Source organism: Bubalus kerabau, chromosome 2, assembly GCF_029407905.1.
Source record: "Bubalus kerabau isolate K-KA32 ecotype Philippines breed swamp buffalo chromosome 2, PCC_UOA_SB_1v2, whole genome shotgun sequence".
In the NCBI taxonomy this organism is placed as follows: domain Eukaryota; kingdom Metazoa; phylum Chordata; class Mammalia; order Artiodactyla; family Bovidae; genus Bubalus; species Bubalus kerabau.
Window position 1 is genome coordinate 89,186,506 of NC_073625.1, and position 22,008 is coordinate 89,208,513.

At 37.3% G+C, this 22,008-nt stretch overlaps 1 protein-coding gene and 1 non-coding gene across 2 annotated transcripts; both read left to right on the forward strand.

The window, feature by feature from the left end:
• Window positions 1-3,846: 3,846 nt before the first annotated feature.
• Window positions 3,847-3,918, forward strand: TRNAS-GGA (transfer RNA serine (anticodon GGA)). Its single transcript has one exon. It is a non-coding gene; the product is annotated as a tRNA-Ser (tRNA).
• Window positions 3,919-6,336: 2,418 nt separating this feature from the next.
• LOC129643435 (olfactory receptor 5K3-like) lies at window positions 6,337-7,263 on the forward strand. The gene has a single exon (XM_055567887.1). The coding sequence runs from the start codon at window positions 6,337-6,339 to the stop codon at window positions 7,261-7,263; it is 927 nt and encodes a 308-aa protein (XP_055423862.1).
• The last annotated feature ends 14,745 nt before the right edge of the window (window positions 7,264-22,008 follow it).

A 22,008-nucleotide genomic window follows, 5' to 3' on the forward strand; every position in this document is an offset into this window, starting at 1 on the left:
AACAAAAACTAAGATCATGGATCTGGTCCCATCACTTAATGTCAAAGAGAAGAGGAAAAAGTGGACGCAGTAACAGATTTTCACTTGGGCTCCAAAATCATTGCAGATGGTAACTGCAGCTGTGAAATTAGAATATGCTTGCTTCTTGGAAGAAAGGCTATGACAAACCTAGACAGCATATTAAAAAGCAAAGACATAACTTTGCTGACATAGGTCCATATAGTCAAAGCTATGATCTTTCCAGTAGTCATATACGGATGTAAGAGTTGGACCATAAAGAAGACTGAATGGCGAAGAATTGATGCTTTTGAATTGCAGTACTGGAGAAGACTCTTGAGAGTCCCTTGGACAGCAAGGAGTCAAACCAGTCAATCCCAAGGGAAATCAACCCTGAACACTCATCTTAAGGACTGATGCTGAAGCTGAAGCTCCAGAACTTTGGCCACCTGATGCAAACAGCCAATTCATTGGAAAAGACCCTGATGCTGGGAAAGATCAAAGGCAAAGGAGAAGAGGGCGACAAAGGATGAGATGGTTGGATGGCATTAGTGATTCAATAGATATGAACTTGGGCAAACTCTGGGAAATGGTGAGGTACAGGGAGGCCTGGCGTGCTGCAGTCCATGGGATCACAAAGAGTCGGACACAACCTAGTGACTGAACAACAACAACAACAACCTAAACAGGAAAAAAATTTGAAAAAGATAAGATAAAAATGTGTATAACTGAATCACTTTGCTGTAACCTGAAACTAACACAACATTACAAATCAACTATACTCCAATATAAAATAAAACTAAAAAGTAAAACAGCAATACATAAAAGATAATAAAAAAAAAAGGGGGGTTGTAAATTAAAACCAAAACAGTGTCTTGTTACTCTCCTATAGAAATCATCAGAAGATGGAATATAACTGAAATATACAAGTAGATGTGATAATCTGGAGGAAACTCAGAGAATGAAAGAGAACTTGGTCAAGTACAGAACCAAGGGGAACACAAACACTGTAAAAGCAAAGAGAGAAACACAATCCAGCATTAAAATTGAGATCAACACTCAGGAAGACAGAAGCAGTGAGTTTTACCACAGAACCAAAGTTGAAGATTTTCAATAGTACCAAACACCACAGCTTGGTTAGGCAGATAATTAGATGCTCTTTGGAGTTTCCTTTTAGCATTGGTTTTGACCTTACTGAGACAGAGGGTTCAGGGAATTATCAGGGAAGGACCCAAACACAACAATTTTCAATTTTCCCATGCCCTATAAGTACATATAAGTAAGATACTGTAAATATCTCCTATATCATGTATGCATATACTTCAGCCAAACTATCCACTTTGTAATTTGGTCTTGCTATTTCAATCTTCCAAAATTTAACATATGCTTCCAGTCTGCTGTTTCTTTTCTACATGTGCTTCATGTAGTACAATCCTACTTATCCACCAAGGTTCATGTGAAATGATACTTTCAATGAAAAAATCTTTTTTTTTCTTTCAGGTCTCTATTCATTTTATTCTCCTTATTTTCATATTATATGTTTATACTTTTTTATACCACAGCTTGAGTTGTTTCCTCGTTACCAACGTAACTGTCTTCTCCCCACTAGATTATGAACTTCTTTTCAGGAGCCATTTCTAAAATCTAACTACTCCTTATCCTGTGCATATTCTACCCACAGTTGTTTCCAACACCCTATATATTGTAAATATTTGATTTAAGGTTAAACAGAACTGAAATTTGAAAAATCAATGCAGCTTGTATTAGGAATCTAACTCATTTTGTTGTCAGGAGCCCAAAAGATGTAAGACATGACCAGTGACTTATGAATATTTAGCCAATGTCTTTACAATCAAGACGCATAACACATACAATTAATATTTGATAAAGTCACAAATGCATTATAAAGGCAGGAAATTATCACAAAGACCAGGAAAAAGAAAACCTTTTAATTTAGAGGGAGGACTAGAAAAATCCTCAGGAAAGAGATCTCATTTGAGATCAAGAATGAGTAGGACTGGGGTGATAGACAGTGAGAAAAAGATATTTTAGATGAGGAAACATAAGCAAATTAATGAAGCAGGTGCACAGAGGAAGAGCGAAGGAATGTACATGGCCAAGTGACCTGAGGTGAGAGGAAGCAAGCAAAGTGGAAGCAAGATACAGACAAACTGTGCAGCAACAGGGCTGGCAAAATAAAGGGAAATTGTTTGTTTAAAAACGAACCAAAGACCATTTTAAATACATGAGCAAGGGAGTATTATCTTTTTTTCATCTTCAGACAAATATTTGTTCAGCACGTGAAAGTGTCACATATTATTCAAGTGTTAAAAATAAAGAAATGAACATAAGAGAGACATCTCTTCCCTCTTAAGCTCATAGAGGCTGGGGGATGAGTGACTGATTACAGATATACTAACAAATATACAGCATGCTGAAGAGTGATTATTAGAATTAAGGGGGAATCAGCATAATAAAGACAAATGCAGCTGCTGTAAATTTAAAAGAAAAGAGAATAGTCTCAGTAATTCATATGTAGGAATATATAATATTAATAACATCAAAGTTTCCAAAATGGGTTTTGGAGGACATGGAGCCAAAGTCAACTCACAGAGGGAAGAAGTTGATACCGTGGCTGAATCTTCTACACCTCCAAATCCAATCATCTTTCATAAACCATATTAATCCCATAAACATATTAATTCATCCAGTAAGAGGTGAAACCAACCTCTTCTGACCATTTTACATTTTACACAAAGAATGCAAAGAATCATAAAAATTAGGTCAGTTAAATAAGATTCAGCAAGATGATCTCAAATTACCTTACTGACTTTAATAAAGGTCTTTCACTTTAAATTTTTCATTCATGCTCAGTGGCTAAATTGCGTCTGATTCTTTGCAACTCCATGGATTGCAGCCCACCAGGCTCCTCTGTCCATGGGATTTTCTAGACAAAAATACTGAAGTGGGTTGCCATTTCAAGAATACTGGAGTGGGTTGCCATTTCCTCCTCCAGGGGATCTTCCCGAACCACAGGTCATCTTTAATTAAAGTTAGGGAACCCTCTTACACTGTTGGTGGGAATGCAAACTAGTACAGCCACTGTGGAGAACAGTGTGGAGATTCCTTAAAAAACTGGAAATAGACATGCCTTATGATCCAGCAATCCCACTGATGGGCATACACACTGAGAAAACCAGAAGGGAAAGAGACACGTGTACCCCAATGTTCATCGCAGCACTGTTTCTAATAGCCAGGACATGGAAGCAACCTAGATGTCCATCAGCAGATGAATGGATAAGAAAGCTGTGGTACCTATACACAATGGAGTATTATTCAGCCATTAAAAAGAATACATTTGAATCAGTTCTAATGAGGTGGATGAAACTGGAGCCTATTATACAGAGTGAAGTAAGCCAGAAAGAAAAACACCAATACAGTATACTAACGCATATATATGGAATTTAGAAAGATGGTAACAATAACCCTGTGTACGAGACAGCAAAAGAGACACTGATGTAGAGAACAGTCTTATGGACTCTGTGGGAGAGGGAGAGGGTGGGAAGATTTGGGAGAATGGCATTGAAACATGTAAAATATCATGTATGAAATGAGTTGCCAGTCCAGGTTCGATGCACAATACTGGATGCTTGGGGCTGGTGCACTGGGAAGACCCAGAGGGATGGAATGGGGAGGGAGGAGGGAGGGGGGTTCAGGATGGGGAACACATGTATACCTGTGGCGGATTCATTTTGATATTTGGCAAATCTAATACAGTTATGTAAAGTTTAAAAAGAAAATAAAATTTAAAAAAAAAAAAAAAAAAAGTTAGGTAGTGTATGTCAGACTTCCCTGGTGGCTCAGAGGTTAAAGCGTCTGCCTGGAATGCAGAGGACCTGGGTTCGATCCCTGGGTTGGGAAGATCCCCTGGAAAAGGAAATGGCAACCCACTCCATTACTCTTGCCTAGAGAATCCCATGGAGGGAGGAGTGTATGTCATAGTGACCTAATCTCCCCATAGAAATACAGTGAGGTCATTGCAAGGAAATCCCTTTAGCATTTGATGGAAAATTTACATTTGTATGGAAAATAATTATTGACACTGGCCTATTAGTAGCCTTTCAGTTGTTTATTCTTTTAATCCCAAATGTGTTAGAGGTTTATATTCTGAAATTCTAGTAGACCTAAACCATAAAGCAAACAATGAGGTGTTACAAACCACTTAGTGAAATCAAGGTAAGAGGAATAGTCTAGTTCACTTTTACTTTTAATATTAATGTCAATTAATATTTATTTTTATGAATCATTGAGCATTTTTTGTTGTTGCTAGATTTCAACTAGTTATCATTCTAGCTAGTCTCAAAACTGAAAACTATGGGAACTAGGATGAGAAAATTTATTGCAATTTATGCTGACCTCTCTGATTATAATGTAGACCTTCAAAAAATACAGGAAAGAACAGAATATAATTCTGTTATATCATTAAGAACTACATACAGAAAGTTTTTTCTATCTTAGCTATTAAATATTTTAAAACAAAAAAATAAAGAAAACTTTCAGCCATTGCCTGTAGTTTGGAATTCAAATAAACCATTTTGACCAAAGAATTTATATAATTGAAACTCAGTCAAAATGTTCTTGTAGATCACTAAATAATAATAGAATATAGCCTTTAAAAGAAAAGCAAGATTTGTTCTCATAAATCACATTAAGATTTAAAGGATTTTCTCTCTTCCTAAGTGTTAGAAAACTAAAGTATAAAGGCGTGGCTTTCTTTTATTTATTAGCTTTTACATACTGTGACATACTTTAGAAAATCTTACATAATTTTTCCAGGAATTAGTAAAATAGTAGATACACTAATTCAGGTAAAATAAAGAGACGCTAATTTTTTTAAACAATGAATTTCAATACTATCCTTTGTAAACTATTCTTCATAATCAAATTTCAATTTTCAGACACCAAATAGTTCATTAAGGATGTTTGGTAGGATACTGAAAACAAGTTCACCCATCCCAGGTCACTGAACTGGACATAGGACTGGAATCAATCATGCTTTTTTCCCATAGCTCTCCACAGCTGTTATAGAAGTATAAGTCACAGGAAACCTCAAAGTATCTAGCATATAACACAGGGAGCTCAATCCAGAACTCTGTAACAACCTAGAGGGGTGGGATAGGGTGGGAGATGGGAGGGAGTTTCAAGAGGGAGGGGACATATGTGCACCTATGACTGATGCATGTTGATGTATGGCAGAAACCAACACAATATTATAAAGCAGTTATCCTGCAATTAAACATAAATAAATTTAAACATAAGAAATTGTGCATGCACACATGAAACAAAAGCAATACTGGATTTTACATAAGCAATTCTAATTTGTATCGGGTATATAAGACACTCTTGATCATTCAACAAATGGAGACTGGTATACAGTCTGGGGCACTGAGTAAACTTCATTAAGTATCATATATAAAAGTTATGCTTAATATAAAAGAGGAAAGGATTTAGATATTTGGGTACCTTCAAAGAGAATAATGGATTTAGCATGACACTGGGAAAACAGATAAAAGAGGTGATAAGCTATGGGTATTTCTTTTCTTAGCTTTCCAAGGTAGTTTTCTTTAATAAGAACAGGCCTCTCCTTAACCCTTAGTGATTTTCATGCAATTCCTAAGATATAAATTTAACATATCTGTGTACACATTTTAAACATACCCTCTACTGAGAGGGTGTGTGAAAAATATTGCTCAATTTAATATATACACACACACACATAATCATACATACACACATACATACACACACACATATGTATATAAAGTGACTTGATATTTAAGGACCTCTAATATAAAAACTGACATATGTTATTTGGGAATGCTGAATCAAATATGAGTGTCCTGGATATGTATTGGAGAAGGAAATGGCAACCCACTCCAGTATTCTTGCCCGGAAAATTCCATGGACAGAGGAGCCTGGTGGGCTACAGTCTACAGTCAATGGGGTCGCAAAGAGCCAGATACAACTGAGCACACATACACACACACTGATATGTATAGTATTCTTCATAAATTCTTAAAGACAAGCCTTTTCCATTGTAAGCATCCTCCCTAGAATTACCAAAATATTCTTGGGAAATCTGAGTTTCAGAGTCAAGATCATAAAAGCTGACATTACAGAGAAATGAATGTCTCATACAGGTATGTGTCCCTGTTTCCCAGAGGAAATAAGGAAGAGCTCTATTCAATATATTAAAAAAAAAATTTTGAAGGGAAAATTATTGACATTATAATTTCAAATCTTATCTCCACAATTCCTATGTCAACAGAAAAGGTGGATATGACTGAGGATAACCACTCCTTGACAACAGAGTTTATCCTGATAGGATTTACAAATCATCCAGAGCTGAAGACCCTTCTGTTTCTGGTGTTCTTTACCATCTATCTGATCACCATGGTGGGAAATCTTGGCCTGGTGGCACTGATAGTCACAGAGCATCGTCTTCACACACCAATGTACATCTTTCTGGGGAATCTCGCTCTGATGGATTCCTGTTGTTCCTGTGCCATTACCCCAAAGATGCTAGAGAACCTCTTTTCTAAAGACAGAATGATTTCCCTCTATGAATGCATGGCACAATTTTATTGTCTCTGCCTTGCTGAAACTACAGATTGCTTTCTCCTGGCAGCAATGGCCTATGATCGCTATGTGGCCATCTGCAAACCACTGCAGTACCACACTATGATGTCAAAGAAACTCTGCATTCAGATGACCACAGGGGCCTACATAGCTGGAAACATTCATCCCACGATTCATGTAGGACTTCTGTTTAGGCTAACTTTCTGTAAGTCTCATCAAATCAATCACTTTTTGTGTGATGTGCTTCCATTATACAGACACTCTTGTGTGGATCCTTATATCAATGAATTGATGATATTCATCTTTGCAGGGTCAGTTTTAGTCTTCACTATTACCACAGTAATAATCTCTTACCTTTTTATTCTTTTCACAATTTTCAAGATGAAGTCCAAAGAGGGAAAAGGTAAAGCCTTATCTACGTGTGCATCCCATTTTCTCTCTGTCTCAATATTCTATGGTTCCCTTCTTTTCATGTATGTTCGACCAAATTCAGTTAATGATGAAGATAAAGATATACCTGTTGCTATTTTTTATACTCTGGTGATTCCCTTGTTAAACCCATTTATTTATAGTCTAAGAAATAAGGAAGTCATAAATGCTATGAAAAAAATTATGAAGAATTTATAACTCTATGAAACAAATATCAATCATCCTTATGGACAACTGATTATAATGTCACTAAACTTCCAAAATCAAGGAACAGCAAGAAAGTGGGAAAAGGCCATGACATATATAACACTGAATTACTAAAACATGATTATGTATTAGTCAAATAAAGATGTTCAAAAGAAGAGAGTATGGTAAATATATTTCTAAATCTAAGCTACTAGTTTCATTAGGAATAAACTCAATAATTACAGTTGAGGTCACAATTGTGTCACAGTATAATCAGTTACACTAGTAACTGTATTTCAAAGTATAATAACTTAAAATCTTCAACAAATCCAGCAAATGCTAAGTATCAAAAGTGAAAGTATTAGTCTCTCAGTCATGTGCAACTCTTTATAACCCCATGGACTGAAGCCTGCCAGGTTCCTCTGCCCATGGAATTTTCTAGGCAAGAATACTGGAGTGGATAGCCATTCCCTTCTCCAGGGATCTTCCCGACCCAGGGATCAAACCTGGGTCTCCCACATTGTGGGTGGATTCTTTACTGTCTAAGCCAACAGTTTGAAGCCAGTCGCCTCCATTCATATAAAAGTCACCTGCATTCAATATCTTTGGCAAATTTCAGGAATCCCAAGGCATAATATTACAAGCTCCCTTATATCCCAAGTTGTCAAATATTAGTTTCCTCTTAAGCATCACCATGTGACAGAAGTAAACTATATGTTTCATTTTATTCTCAATTTGTTCAACAGATTTTGTTTGAATATGAAATCACACAGAATATATATTCGCCAGTCAAGAATATTTTCCTCTTTAGTGTACTATAGTCAATTTTCGGTCAAGTTCTCTGAAATACAGTATCTATAAATTTGTGGTGAATAATTCTGTACCTGAAGATGATGCTAATTATATTGACATCACTATGGATTTTATAATTTCATATAGTTTGATTGGATGACCATCATATATGACAATTCAACACCTGAATATATTCTTAAATAAAGCTTTTTCTCTCTGATATTATTATCTGTCTTTTTTGTTATTAGGAATACCACCAACTTGGACTGATTCCAAGGTAAAGTATTGGTATATACATAGCATTAACAAAAAGTTGCAGGTCCTGATAAAGCAAAAACAAGGCATAAAATAGTAAAATGTAAATATCTAAAGAATAATATTTTTAATCTTTACATGTGCAAACATAGAATAAAAAACTAATTTATACTTAGAATCTGTTCTCTGATTGGTGCTAAGCTAGACCTTTCATATATATTACCTGCCAAGTTATCAGATGTGATATTTTCATGCTTTTCATCAGTAAAAACCTCATACTTTGCAGTATTGAGGAGCTTGCCCAAGTTCATCAGATTTACCTAGAATTTGAATCAATTATTACTTTTTCCCCACGTGCTTGGGAGTTCCAAAAAAAGGAGATTCTTGTAGCCTGAAGTGTTTACTCCTTAGTAGCATCAGAGGTAACCTGTGCCTTAAAAATGGAGAAAAAATGATATCTGGAGGAAGACAGGAATGATCATGACCAGATTCAATGTTTATGGAAAAGAGTGTGGTACTGGAAGTGGAAGATGGGGACAGAGTCAGAAAGTGGGCAAAATTGTTGGAGAGAGCTATTGGTGAATATGGGGGAAAGGGGAGAAGCAGATCAAGTTACTTGAGAATCCTAAATGTCACCCTAAGAAATCTGAATTTATTTTAGAGCCATCAAACACTTAAGTGTCCTTGGAGCAGAGTAATACAATTGTACACTTCAAACACCTGATAGTGCAACTGACTAGAAAGAGACTAAAGCAAGAAGACTAACTCTATATCAGATGGGGAAAACAGAAACTGGAGAATACTCTGAAAGTAGAGAAATGCACAGACAGGAGCAATAGTTGAAAGAAAAGAATAATAAATTGTAGCTGTTGGATAATAAAATGAAGGCCTATTTTCTTTCCATGAATATCAAACATGATATAACTCATTTCGTATCACCAAAACTTAACAAGGTACCTAACACATTTGGTTATTCATTAAACATTTCTTTCAATATATTTTAATTATATAAGCAAATATATACTAGGCTTATTTTACTTTTGACTGGATTAATAAATTTTAATTTCATGGTTTTTATTTCTAATACTGTAAATATAGATAGACATATTACAATATAAACACAGTTCTTTATGGTCATAAGATACTTTATGAGCAAAAAAGGAATCTAGATAACAAAATCTTTGACAGTTCAGAATTAGAGGGATGTTGTATGTTGGGCTGGATAAAGCACAAGATGAAATCAAGATTGCCGGGAGAAATATCAATAACCTCAGATATGCAGATGACACCACCCTTAAGGCAGAAAGTGAAAAAGAACTAAAGAGCCTCTTGATGAAAGTGAAAGAGGAGAGTGAAAAAGTTGGCTTAAAGCTCAACATTCGGAAAACTAAGATCATGGCATCCGGTCCCATCCAAATGACCAAGTGAAGATGCTCAGTCGTGTCCGACTTTTTGCGACCCCATGGACTGTAGCCTACCATGCTCCTCCATCTATGGGATTTTCCAGGCAAGAGTACTGGAGTGGGTTGCCATTTCCTTCTCCAGAGGATCTTCCCAACCCAGGGATCAAACCCAGGTCTCCTGCATTGTAGACAGACGCTTTACCATCTGATATACAAGGGAAGTCCTTCCAGTCCCATCACTTCATGGCAAATAGATGGGCAAGCAGTGGCTGACTTTATTTTGGGGGGCTCCAAAATCACTGCAGATGGTGATTGCAGCCATGAAATTAAAAGACGCTTACTCATTGGAAGAAAAGTTATGACCAACCTAGACAGCATATTAAAAAGCAGGGACATTACTTTGCCAATAAAGGTCCATCTAGTCAAGGCTATGGTTTTTCTAGTGGTTATGTATGCACATGAGAGTTGGACTATAAAGAAAGCTGAGCACTGAAGAATTGATGCTTTTGAATTGTGGTTTTGGGAAAGACTCTTGCGAGTCCCTTGGACTGCAAGGAGATCCAATCAGTCCATCCAAAAAGAGATCAGTCCTAGGTGTTCATTGGAAAGGCTAAAGAAGCTGAAACTCCAATACTTTGGCCACTTGATGTGAAGAATGGACTCATTTGAAAAGACCCTGATGCTGGGAAAGATTGAGGGCAGGAGGAGAAGGGGACCACAGAGGATGAGATGGTTGAATAGCATCACCAACTCAATGGACATGAGTTTGGGTAGGCTCCAGGAGTTGGTGATGGACAGGGAGGCCTGGCGTGCTGCAGTTCATGGAATCGCAAAGAGTCGGACACGACTGAGTGATTGAACTGTACTGAACTGTATGTCCTATATTCACTGTCTATTTAAATGGATATTTTTAGTTTTCATACTTGAATGTACTGACTTAGCTTCCCTTTTCTACAGGTGCAATGATTTTTATTATGTATTTCTGTCCCACCCACCCCGACCCTTAGCAATTCTGTATCCCAGAGGACTGTTAAAGAAAGAATATGTGACTTATTTGGGGTCAATGAGATTAAAAAAAAAAGTGATTTTTCTAGATGTTTCTGGGAAATATGTATTGTTTATTTGAAAAGACATTCATAAAAGATAGGATTTCTCCCTCTTGAAAGGTGTGTGAACATGATAGCTGGCATAATCTACATCCATTTTGCCATCAAGAGGGAAACCAGCCCAGAGATGAAGTCAGTACACAAGAGAAGACATAGCTGAGGAAATCACAGAGAAATCAACCCAGGATCACTGGAATAAACTATTCAGCTGGTTTTATAATCCAACAGACCTTATTAATTTACCTTGTTTGGTCAGGACACATTATCTGTAACTGAATATATGAGAACTGACACATTCATGTCTCTTGCCTTGCATTTTTATAGTCTATTTTAAAACAATCCTCAAATAGTCTTTAGCTTACAAATTACTTTTCACCAGTACCCATTTGGCTATTCATCACATCTATTGTCTTTTTACCTTCACTGCATTATTCTCATTTCATATAACTCCACTTAAAATATATGAGCGATACAGAGGTTCCATAATTTATCCACAGAAATACTAAGGTGGAGCTCAGGAATCAAACCCAGGCTATCTAGCTCCATACCCATGCTCTTAGCCACTAAGTCATACTACACACAACATAAAGAAGTAAAAGTATCAGTAGAGGAAAACTTCCAAGAACCTACGCTGTCAAGTGGACAGGGAAATAGAACAGAGATTCAAGAATGATGTGAATCATTCTTGACGTGGGTAAAAATAAATTCTTCCAAATTTATTTCAAAAAATCTCAAACATATCAAAGTCAAGAGAATGGCCACAGATGTTTAAGTCAAGATTACACAACTGTTAACATTTTACATTTGACTTGTAAGCTATCTCCAAATACGTATGTGTGTGTGTGTGTGTGTGTGTGTGTGTTTGATGACATTATGAGAGCTTACCATAAAAACTTCAACATACATTTGAAAATAATAGACATTTATTCTAATCCCCAAGTAATTTAACAATATCAAGTATGAAGTTCACATTTGAACTTTTCCCCATTTTCCCAATATTGTTCTCTATAGTGATTTATTCTTTCAACAAGAATTCAATTAAAGGTAACTTAATTTTTTTTATTTTTACTTTCTATACAATTTTTTAAGGTTTCACTCCACTGACATTTATGACAAGTATTGGCTATATTCCTTGTGTTATGTAATACACCCTAGTAGCCTATCTTACACCCAGCAGTTTGTGCCTCCCATCCCCCCACCCCTACACTACTCCTCCTCCAGCTCCCCACTGGTAACAACTAGTTTGTTCTCTGTATCTGTGAGTTTCCTTCCTTTCTGTCATATTCACTAGTTTTTTGTATTTTTTAGAGCCCATATATCATACAGTATTTGTCTTTGTCTGACTTATTTTTCTTAGCATAATGCCCTCCTAGTCCATCCACAATGCAGCAAATAGCAAAATTTCATTCTTTTTATGGCTGAGTAGTATTCTAGTGTGACTTCCTCTTTATCCATTCATATGTTGATGGAAACTTAAGTTGTGTTGCTGTCAATTTCTTTCATCAATGAGTTGTAAGTTACCTGAGTACAGGTGTTTTTAGCTCCTTAATTAGATTTATTCCTAGGTATTTTATTCTATTTGATGTGGTGGTAAATGAGATTGCTCTCTTAATTTCTCTTTCTGAGAGCTCATTGTTAGTATTAATATGAAACAATGCAACAAATTTCTGTATATTAACTTTTCATCCTGCAAGTTTACTAAACTCATTAATGACTTCTAATAGTTTTTCAGTGGTGTCTTTAGGATTTACTATGTACAGTATCATGTCATCTGCCAAAAGTGACAATTTTACTTCTTTTCTAATTTGGATCCCTTTATTTATTTTTCATCTCTGACTGATATAGCTAGGACTTTCAAAAATATGTTGAACAGAAGTGGTGAGAGTGGGCATCCTTGTCTTTTTCTGAATATTAGAGAAAATGCTTTCAGCTTTTCACCATTGAGCATGATTCTAGCTGTGGGTTTCTCATATACAGCCTTTATTATGTTGAAGAATGTTCCCTCCCTAGGCCCACTGTCTGGAGAGTATTTTTATAAGTGTACACTGAATTTCATCAAAAGATTTTTTTTTTCTACATATATTGAGATGATTCAGTTCAGTTCAGTCGTTCAGTCGTGTCCAACTCTTTGCAACCCCATGAACCGCAGCATGCCAGGCCTCCCTGTCCCTCACCACCTCCCAGAGCCCACCCAAACCCATGTCCATTGAGTTGATGATGCCACCCAACCATTTCATCCTCTGTTGTCCCCTTCTCCTCATGCCCTCAATCTTTCCCAGAATCAGGGTCTTTTCAAATGAGTCAGCTCTTTATATCAGGTGGCCAAAGTATTGGAGTTTCAGCTTCAGCATCAGTCCTTCCAATGAATACTCAGGACTGATTTCCTTTAGGATGGACTGGTTGGATCTCCTTGCAGTCCAAGGGACTTGCAAGAGTCTTCTCCAACACCACAGTTCAAAAGCATCAATTCTTCAGCACTCAGCTTTCTTTATAGTCCAACTCTCACATCCATACATGACCACTGGAAAAACCATAGCCTTGACTAGACAGGCCTTTGTTGACAAAGTAATGTCTCTGCTTTTTCAATATGCTATCTAGGTTGGTCATAATTCCTTCCAATGAGTAAGCGTCTTTTAATTTCATGGCTGCAATCACCATCTGCAGTGATTTTGGAGCCAAGAAAAATAAGGTCAGCCACTGTTTCCACTGTTCCCCCATCTATTTGCCATGAAGTGATAGGACAGGATGCCATGGTCTTAGTTTTCTGAATGTTGAGTTTTAAGCCAACTTTTTCACTCTCCACTTTCACCTTCATCAAGAGGCTTTTTAGTTCCTCTTCACTTTCTGCCATAAGGGTGGTGTCATCTGCATATCTGAGGTTATTGATATTTCTCCCGGCAATCCTGATTCCAGCTTGTGCTTCTTCCAGCCCAGCGTTTCTCATGATGTACTCTGCATATAAGTTAAATAAGCAGGGTGATGTATACAGCTTTGATGTACTCCTTTTCCTATATGGAACCAGTCTGTTGTTCCATGTCCAGTCCTAACTGTTGCTTCCTGACCTGCATACAGGTTTTTCAAGAGGCAGGTCAGGTGGTCTGGTATTCCCATCTCTTTCAGAATTTTCTACAGTTTATTGTGATCTACACAGTCAAAGGCTTTGGCATAGTCAATAAAGCAGAAATAGATGTTTTTCTGGAACTCTCTTGCTTTTTTGATGATCCAATGGATATTGGCAATTTGATCTCAGGTTCTGCCTTTTTTAAAACTAGTTTGAACATCTGGAAGTTCATGGTTCACGTACTCCTGAAGCCTGGCTTGGAGAATTTTAAGCATTACTTTACTAGCGTGTGCTGCTGCTGCTGCCGCTAAGTAGCTTCAGTCGTGTCCGACTCTGTGCGATCCCATAGATGGCAGCCCACCAGACTCCCCCGTCCCTGGGATTCTCCAGGCAAGAACACTGGAGTGGGTTGCCATTTCCTTCCCCAATGCATGAAAGTGAAAAGTGAAAGTGAAGTTGCTCAGTCATGTCTTACCCTCAGCAACCCCATGGACTTCAGCTTCCCAGGCTCCTCTAAGTGTAATTATGTAGTACTTTGAGCATTCTTTGGCATTTCCCTTCTTTGGGATTGGAATGAAAACTGACCTTTTCCAGTCCTGTGGCCACTGCTGAGTTTTCCAAATTTGCTGGCATATTGAGTGTAGCACTTTCACAGCATCATCTTTTAGGATTTGAAATAGCTCAATTGGAATTCCATCACCTCCACTAGCTTTGTTTGTAGTGATGCTTCCTAAGGCCCACTTAACTTCACATTCCAGGATGTCTGGCTCTAGGTGAGTGATCACACCATCGTGATTATCTGGGTCGTGAAAATCTCTTTTGTATAGTTCTTCTGTGTATTCTTGCCACCTCTTCTTAACATCTTCTGCTTCTGTTAGGTCCCTACCATTTCTGTCCTTTATTGAACCCATCTTTACATGAAATATTCCCTTGATATCTCTAATTTTCTTGAAGACATCTCTAGTCTTTCCCATTCTATTGTTTTCCTCTATTTATTTGCATTGATTGCTGAGGAAGGCTTTCTTATCTCTCCTTGCTATTTTTTGGAACTCTGCATTCAAATGGGTATATCTTTCCTTTTCTCCTTTGCTTTGATTAGATAATTTTTATTCAACAATTTGTCAATGTTGTATATTACATTTCATTTATGGGTATCATTTTTGCATTCCTCTCTTTGAACATGCTATATCATCCTTTTTATGTGTTACTGGATTCAGTTTGCAAATATTCTATTGAGGATTTTTTTTCATCTGTGTTCATCAGTCATGCTGGCTTGTAATTGTATTTTTTTCTTGGTATCTCTGTCTGGTTTGGCGATCAGGGTGATACCGGCCTCATAGAATGAATTCTGTAGTGTTCTTTCCTTTGCAATTTTCTGAAATCATTTCAAACCATAATTGTTAACTCTTCTATAAATATTTGATAGAATTTACCCACAAAGCCATCTTGTCCTGGGTGTTCTTTTGTTAGGAATTTTTTAATTACTGACCCTACTTCATTATTGGTAACTGGTCTGTTTATATTTTTGAATGTCTTCTTGGTTCAATCTTGGGAGGTTGTATCTTTTTAAGAATTTGTTCATTTCCTCTAAAATTTCCCTTTAATTGACATAGTCACCATAGTCTCGTAAGATGCCATGTATTTCTATGGCACCAGTGGTAACTTCTCCTTTTTTATTTATTATTTTATTGACTTGGGCCCTCTCTATTTTTCTCCTGAAGAGTCTGGCAAAAATCCATCTATTTTATTCATCTTTTCAGTAAACCAGCTCTTAGTTTCACTGATTAACTGATCTTTCCTATTGCTTCTTTAATCTCCATTTTATGTATTTTTTTTCCTACTATCTTTAGGTTATCTTCTCTTGCTAGTTCCTTTAGGTATAGGGTTAGGTTGTTTAAGATTTTTCCTGTTTCTTGAGTAAGCTTGTATTGCTACAAACTTTCCTCCTAAAACTGCTTTCCGTGCATCCCTTGGGGTTTGGATTGTTGTTTTAGTTTCATTTCATGCAAAGATGGGCATAATAAAGGACAGAAATAATAAGGACCTAACAGAAGCAGCAGATATTAAGAAGAAGTGACAAAAATACACAGAAGAACTATACAAAAAATATCTTCATGACCCAGATAACTATGATGGTGTGGTCACTCACCTAGAGCCAGACATCTTGGAGTGTGAATTCAAGTGGGCCTTAGAAAGCATTACTACAAACAAAACTAGTGGAGGTGATGGAATTCCAGCTGAGCTATTTAAAATCCTAAAAGATGATGTTGTTAAAGTGCTTCACTCAATATGCCAGCAAATTTGGAAAACTCAGCAATAGCCACAGAACTATAATAGGTTAGTTTTCATTCCAATCCCAAAGAAAGGCAATGCCAAAGAATGTTCAAACTACTATATAATTCCATTCATTTCACATGCTAGCAAGGTAATGCTCAAAATCCTTCAACCTAGGCTTCAACAGTACATGACCTTCTAGTTATAGTTGGATGACTTTCTCACAGTAGGCACAAAAGTAAACTCGAAATTATTAAAGAATTAAATGTAAGACTAGAAACTATAAAACTTCTGGAAGAAAACATAGGTGATTTGTTCTTTGACATTGATCTTAATAGTATTTAATTGGATATGTCTCCTCAGGAAAGGCAACCAAAAGCAAAAATAAACAAAGGGGATTATACCAAACTAAAAAGTTTTTGCACAGTGAAGGCAATTAGTAATATAATGAAATATCCATGTAGAGAATGGGAGAATATATTTCCAAAAAACATACCTGATAAATGATTAATATCCTAAATATACAAAGAATTCATATAATCAGTATCAAAAAACAAGCAAACTTTAAAAATAGGAAGAATATCTGAACAGACATTTTCCCAAAAAAATCATACACATGGCCAACATGTACATGACAAGGTGTTCAATATGGCTAATGATCAGGGAAATACAAATCAAATCCACAATGAGACATCACTTTATATCTATCATAGTGAAGTGAAAGTTGTTCAGTCATGTCCAACTCTTTGTGACCCCATGTACTATACAGTCCATGGAATTCTCTAGGCCAGAATACTGGAGTGGGTAGCCTTTTCCTTCAGGGGATCTCCCAACCCAGGGTTGGAATCCAAGTCTCCCACACTGCAGGCAGATTCTTTACATCTGAGCCACAAGGGAAGCCCAAGAATACTGGAGTGGTAGCCTATCCCTTCTCCAGAGGATCTTCCTGACCCAGCAGTCGAACTGGGGTCTCCTGCTTTGCAGGTGGATTCTTTACCAACTGAGCTATGAGGAAAGCCCACACCTGTCATAAGTATTATACAAAAAATAACAAGAATGAGTGTTGGTGAAGATGTGGAGAAAGGGAGAGAAAGTAAATTGGTGCTGCCACTATGGAAAACTGAATGAAAAGTCCTCAAAAAATTAAAACAGATCTACCACTGATCCAGTAATTTCATTCATGTGTGATTTATCCAAAGCATGCCAAAAAAATGGAAAATATATGTTCACCCCTATTTAAGATATAAAAGCAATCTAACTGCCCATCAATAGATGAGTGGATAAAAGAAAGTGTGATAATAGATACATAATGGGGAAAAGGGAAACCTCTTACACTGTTGGTGGAAATATAGATTGATACAACCAGTATGAAGAAAAGTATGGAGTTTCCTTTAAAAACTAAAAATCAGGGAGGCAGAGAGGGAGGCTCAAGAGGGAGGGGATATATATATATAATTATGATTCGTTCACATTGCTGTACAGCAGAAACCAGCACAAATTGAAAAGCAATTACCCTCAAATTAAAAAATAAACAAAGGCATGAACAAGAGAGAAAATGAAGAACAGAACATGCTAAATAAGTAGCATCTTATATACAAACACCAAGAAAAAAGGATGAACACTGAGATATCACAAAACAATTAGAGCATTTCTGTTGGCTTCTTTTTGTAAAAATTCTTTCAATAAACTAAATTTTTCAGAAAAAAAAATTAAAACTATTATACGACCCAGAAATCTACTACTGGGCATATACCCTGAGAAAGCCATATTCCAACAAGACACAGGTATTCCCAATGTACAATGCAGCACTCTTCACAGTAGCCAGGACATGGAGGCAACCTAAATGTCCATTAACAGATGAATACATAAAACAGATGTGATACATATATACAATGGAATATTACTCAGCCATAAAAAGGAACTGAAATGGGTCATTAATAGAGACATGGATAGACCAAGAGTCTGTCATATAGAGTGAAGTAAATCAGAAAGAGAAAAACAAATATCGTATATTAATGCATGTATGTGGAATCTAGAAAAATGGTACAGATGAACCTATTTGCAGGACAGGAATAAAGATTCAGACCTAGGGAATGGATGGTGTACTGGGGGTGGGGGAGGGAGGGATGAACTGGGAGACTGATATTGATGCATGTGCACTGCCATGTGTAAAACAGACAACTAGTGGGCACGTACTAGGGGGATATTGCAGGGAGCTCAGCTCATTGCTCTGTAATGACCCAGATGGATAGGATGAAGGGAAGGTGGGAAGGAGGTACTAGAGGGAGGGGACATGTGCATACATTCAGCTGACTCACTTTGTTGAACAGCAAAAAATAACAATATTGTATAGCAACTATACCCCATTTTTTAAAAGAATAAAACAGATAAGAATAGGGAAAAAAAATAGAAAAACAATGAAAATTTGCCATTTGTCACAACACAGATGGGCCACAAGGGGATTATGATAAATGAGTGAGAGAAAGAAAATACTGTATGACTTCACTTAAATATGGAACTTAAAAAATAAAACAAATAAACATAACAAAACAGAAACAGAGTTATAAATTAAACAAACAGGTGCTGACCAGAGGGGAAGGTGTTGAGGGAAGGAGAAAAACACATAAAGAAAATTAAGAGATTCAAATTTTCAGTTGCAAATAATTGAGTCACAGTCAAATATACAGTGTGGTGAATATAGTCAATAAATATGTGACATCACTGGATGCTGATATATTGTAACTATAATTATCATGATCTTCAGTTTACATATACACTATACAGAAATATAAAATTACTATGTTGCATAACAGAAACTGAAATAGCATTGTAGGTCAATTATACTTCAAAAGCAAATGCTCATAGAAAAAGAGATCAGATATATGATTACTAGAGCTTTTGTGTATGTGTGTGTGTGAGTGAGTCTGTAGAAGGGCATGGGGGATTGTAAGAAGGCATTGAAAAAGTACAAATTTCCAGTTATAAGATAAATAAGAACTATCATGTAAAGGAGGAGGTGTTCGTGGAAGTTCAAGCCAACAGGAGAGGTCTTGCTATCTAGCAGTGAAAGAGATAGTGGAGTACAAAGACTTGGAGCTCACCTTCCCTTACAAACACATCAAAAATACATCTACACGTGGAACAGTTCTTACCAACTGAAATCTTGCAAAAGATATCTTAACAACCAATGCTGCAAGAAAGATACATAACTAGGTAGAATGAAAGACAGAAACAAAAAGGAATCAAAATGAGACGTGTACCTCTGGAGATGGAGCCATGATAGAGGAAAGGTTCCCTAATCCTGGGAGCCCCTTTGCCATTTGTGATGTCCACCAGGACAGACAGTTGGAGTGGCCTGGACTCTGCTGTAGAGGAGTATGCATGTGCTGGCTTGCTGCCAGGCAGAGCAGACAGGGACCTGCGCTGATGGCTGTCATGTCACTACATTTCTCAGCCCAGGATTGCTCTTACTAGTGCACACAGCTGCTGGGTATCGAATCTCGGACTTTAAACAGACAGACCCAGGGAATGGACTCAGTTTGGCTACATGGAGATGGCCTGAAGGTTCTGTGGTGTGCTACAGGTTGCTTGGCATGCACAAGACAATGTCCAGGCCCACCACAGGTGCCCCATTATCAGGACATGAAGGGTTTGGCATGGGTCCATCACAGAAGCCCACTGTCAGTGTCCTCACGGTCGGGCAAAGGTCCAGCAGCAGGGAGGTTTGGGAGCATGCACATGCCAGAGGTGGTATTAACATCTCAGCCATCTATTAGTGCTCACACAGCAAGGATGGGTCTAGGGGTGGTGCAAGCAGCAGAAGACTACATTGGCACACATACTGGGTGATGGGCAGCATTGCAGAATCACACTTCTGGCAGAAAGCCCCCGGGGAGGAACACTCAGTAGCTTCTTTCATAGTGAAAGCACTACAGTCTCACTAACATCACACCACAGCTTACAATCAGATCTGGAGTCTACCACTCCAAAAACTAGAGAGAGACTCTGCTCCTTGACAGGGCTATAAAAGCCACAGAGAAAAGAGGACACCCTGCCCAACACACAGTGCAGGCTCTGATTACCAAAGCAACACTCATACTCCCTATCAAGGAGACAATTGGCAGTGCACACTGAGGAAAGATGAGGCAGGCATCCATACAAAAAACCCTCACACCAAAAATATTACTCTTACAGTCAACACAGGGATGCTCCCACATAAAAACAGCCCATCAAGACCACAACAAATAAATGTTTCTCTTAAATTCATAGAGTTAGAGAAATTTAAGTAAAAAGAAAAAGCAGAGGAAATACTCTCAATTAAAAGAAATCACCTGAAGGAACAATGAAAGAACTCCCCAGTCTACCAGACTCCAACTTCAGAAAGGAGGTAATAAAAAAGCTAAAATGATGAGCAAATACTACCAATAGAGACACAAATCACTGTAACAATAAACCAGAACTATAAAGAGGAACCAATCAAAATTAGACAACTCAGTTGCCAAGATAAAAACTGAGTTAAAGGCAATGAATGGCAGACTAAATAATGCAGAAGAATGAGTGATCAATAAGACAGAAAAATGGAAATCACCCAATCACAACAGTAGACAGAAAGACCAATGAAAAAAATGAATGCAATGTATGATATCTATGGGATAATATAAAGCTTGCCAACCTACACATAACAGGTGCCCCAGAAGGACCAGAAAGAGAGAAAGGGATCAAAAATGTATTTGAAAAAATTTACGGCTGAAAACTTCCCAAACTTAAAGAAGGAAACAGATATATCCAGGTACGGGAAATACAGCAGGTCCCAAACAAAATGAACCCAAACACACACCAAGAGTGATCATAATTAAAATAGCAAAAGATAACGAGAGGATTCTAAAGGCAGCAAGAGAAAAATAAAGAGTCAGTTACAAATGAACCCCCATGTGGCTACCGGCTGATTTCTTGAAAGAAACTGCAGACCAGAAGGGAGTGGCAAAGATATAATCAAATCTGCAACCTAGGATACTGTACCCAGCAAGAAAAGCATAAACAAAGCAAAAAGAAAACCCTAGAATGGGAGAAAATATTTGCAAACAAAGCAGCCAACAAGGAATTAACCTCAAAAATATACAAACAGCCTGGGCAGCTCTATGTCACACACACACACACACACACAAACACAATCAAAAAATGGGTGGAGGACCTAAACAGACATTTCTCCAAAGAAGACATACAGATGGCAAAAAGCACATGAGAAAATGCTCAACATCATTAACTGCTGCTGCTGCTGCTGCTAAGTCGCTTCAGTCGTGTCCGATAAATACTAGAGAAATGCAAAATAAAACTACAATGAAGAATCACCCCCATACCAGTCAGAATGGCCATTATCAAAAAATCTACAAATAAATGCTGGAGAGGGTGTGGAGAAAAGGGAACCCTGCTACGTGTCGGTGGCAATAAAAATTGGTACAGCCACTATGGAGAACAGTATAAATGTTCCTTAAAAAACTAAAAATAGAGCTACTATATAAGCCAGCATGGTCATATACCCAGAGAAAACCAAAATTCAAAAAGATACACGCACCCCAATGTTCACGGTATTACTATTTACAATAGATAGGCCATGGAAGCAACCTAAATGTCCATCAACAGAAGAATGAATAAAGAAGATGTGGTACATATATACAATGGAATATTACTTAACCATAAAAAAGAATGAAATAATGCCATTTGTAGCAACATGGATGGACCTACAGATTGTCATACTGAATGAAGTAAGTCAGACACAGACAAGTAGCAAATGATATTGCTTATATGTGGAATTCAGGGGAAAAAAGGTACAAATCAACTTATTTACAAAACAGGAGTCACAGATATA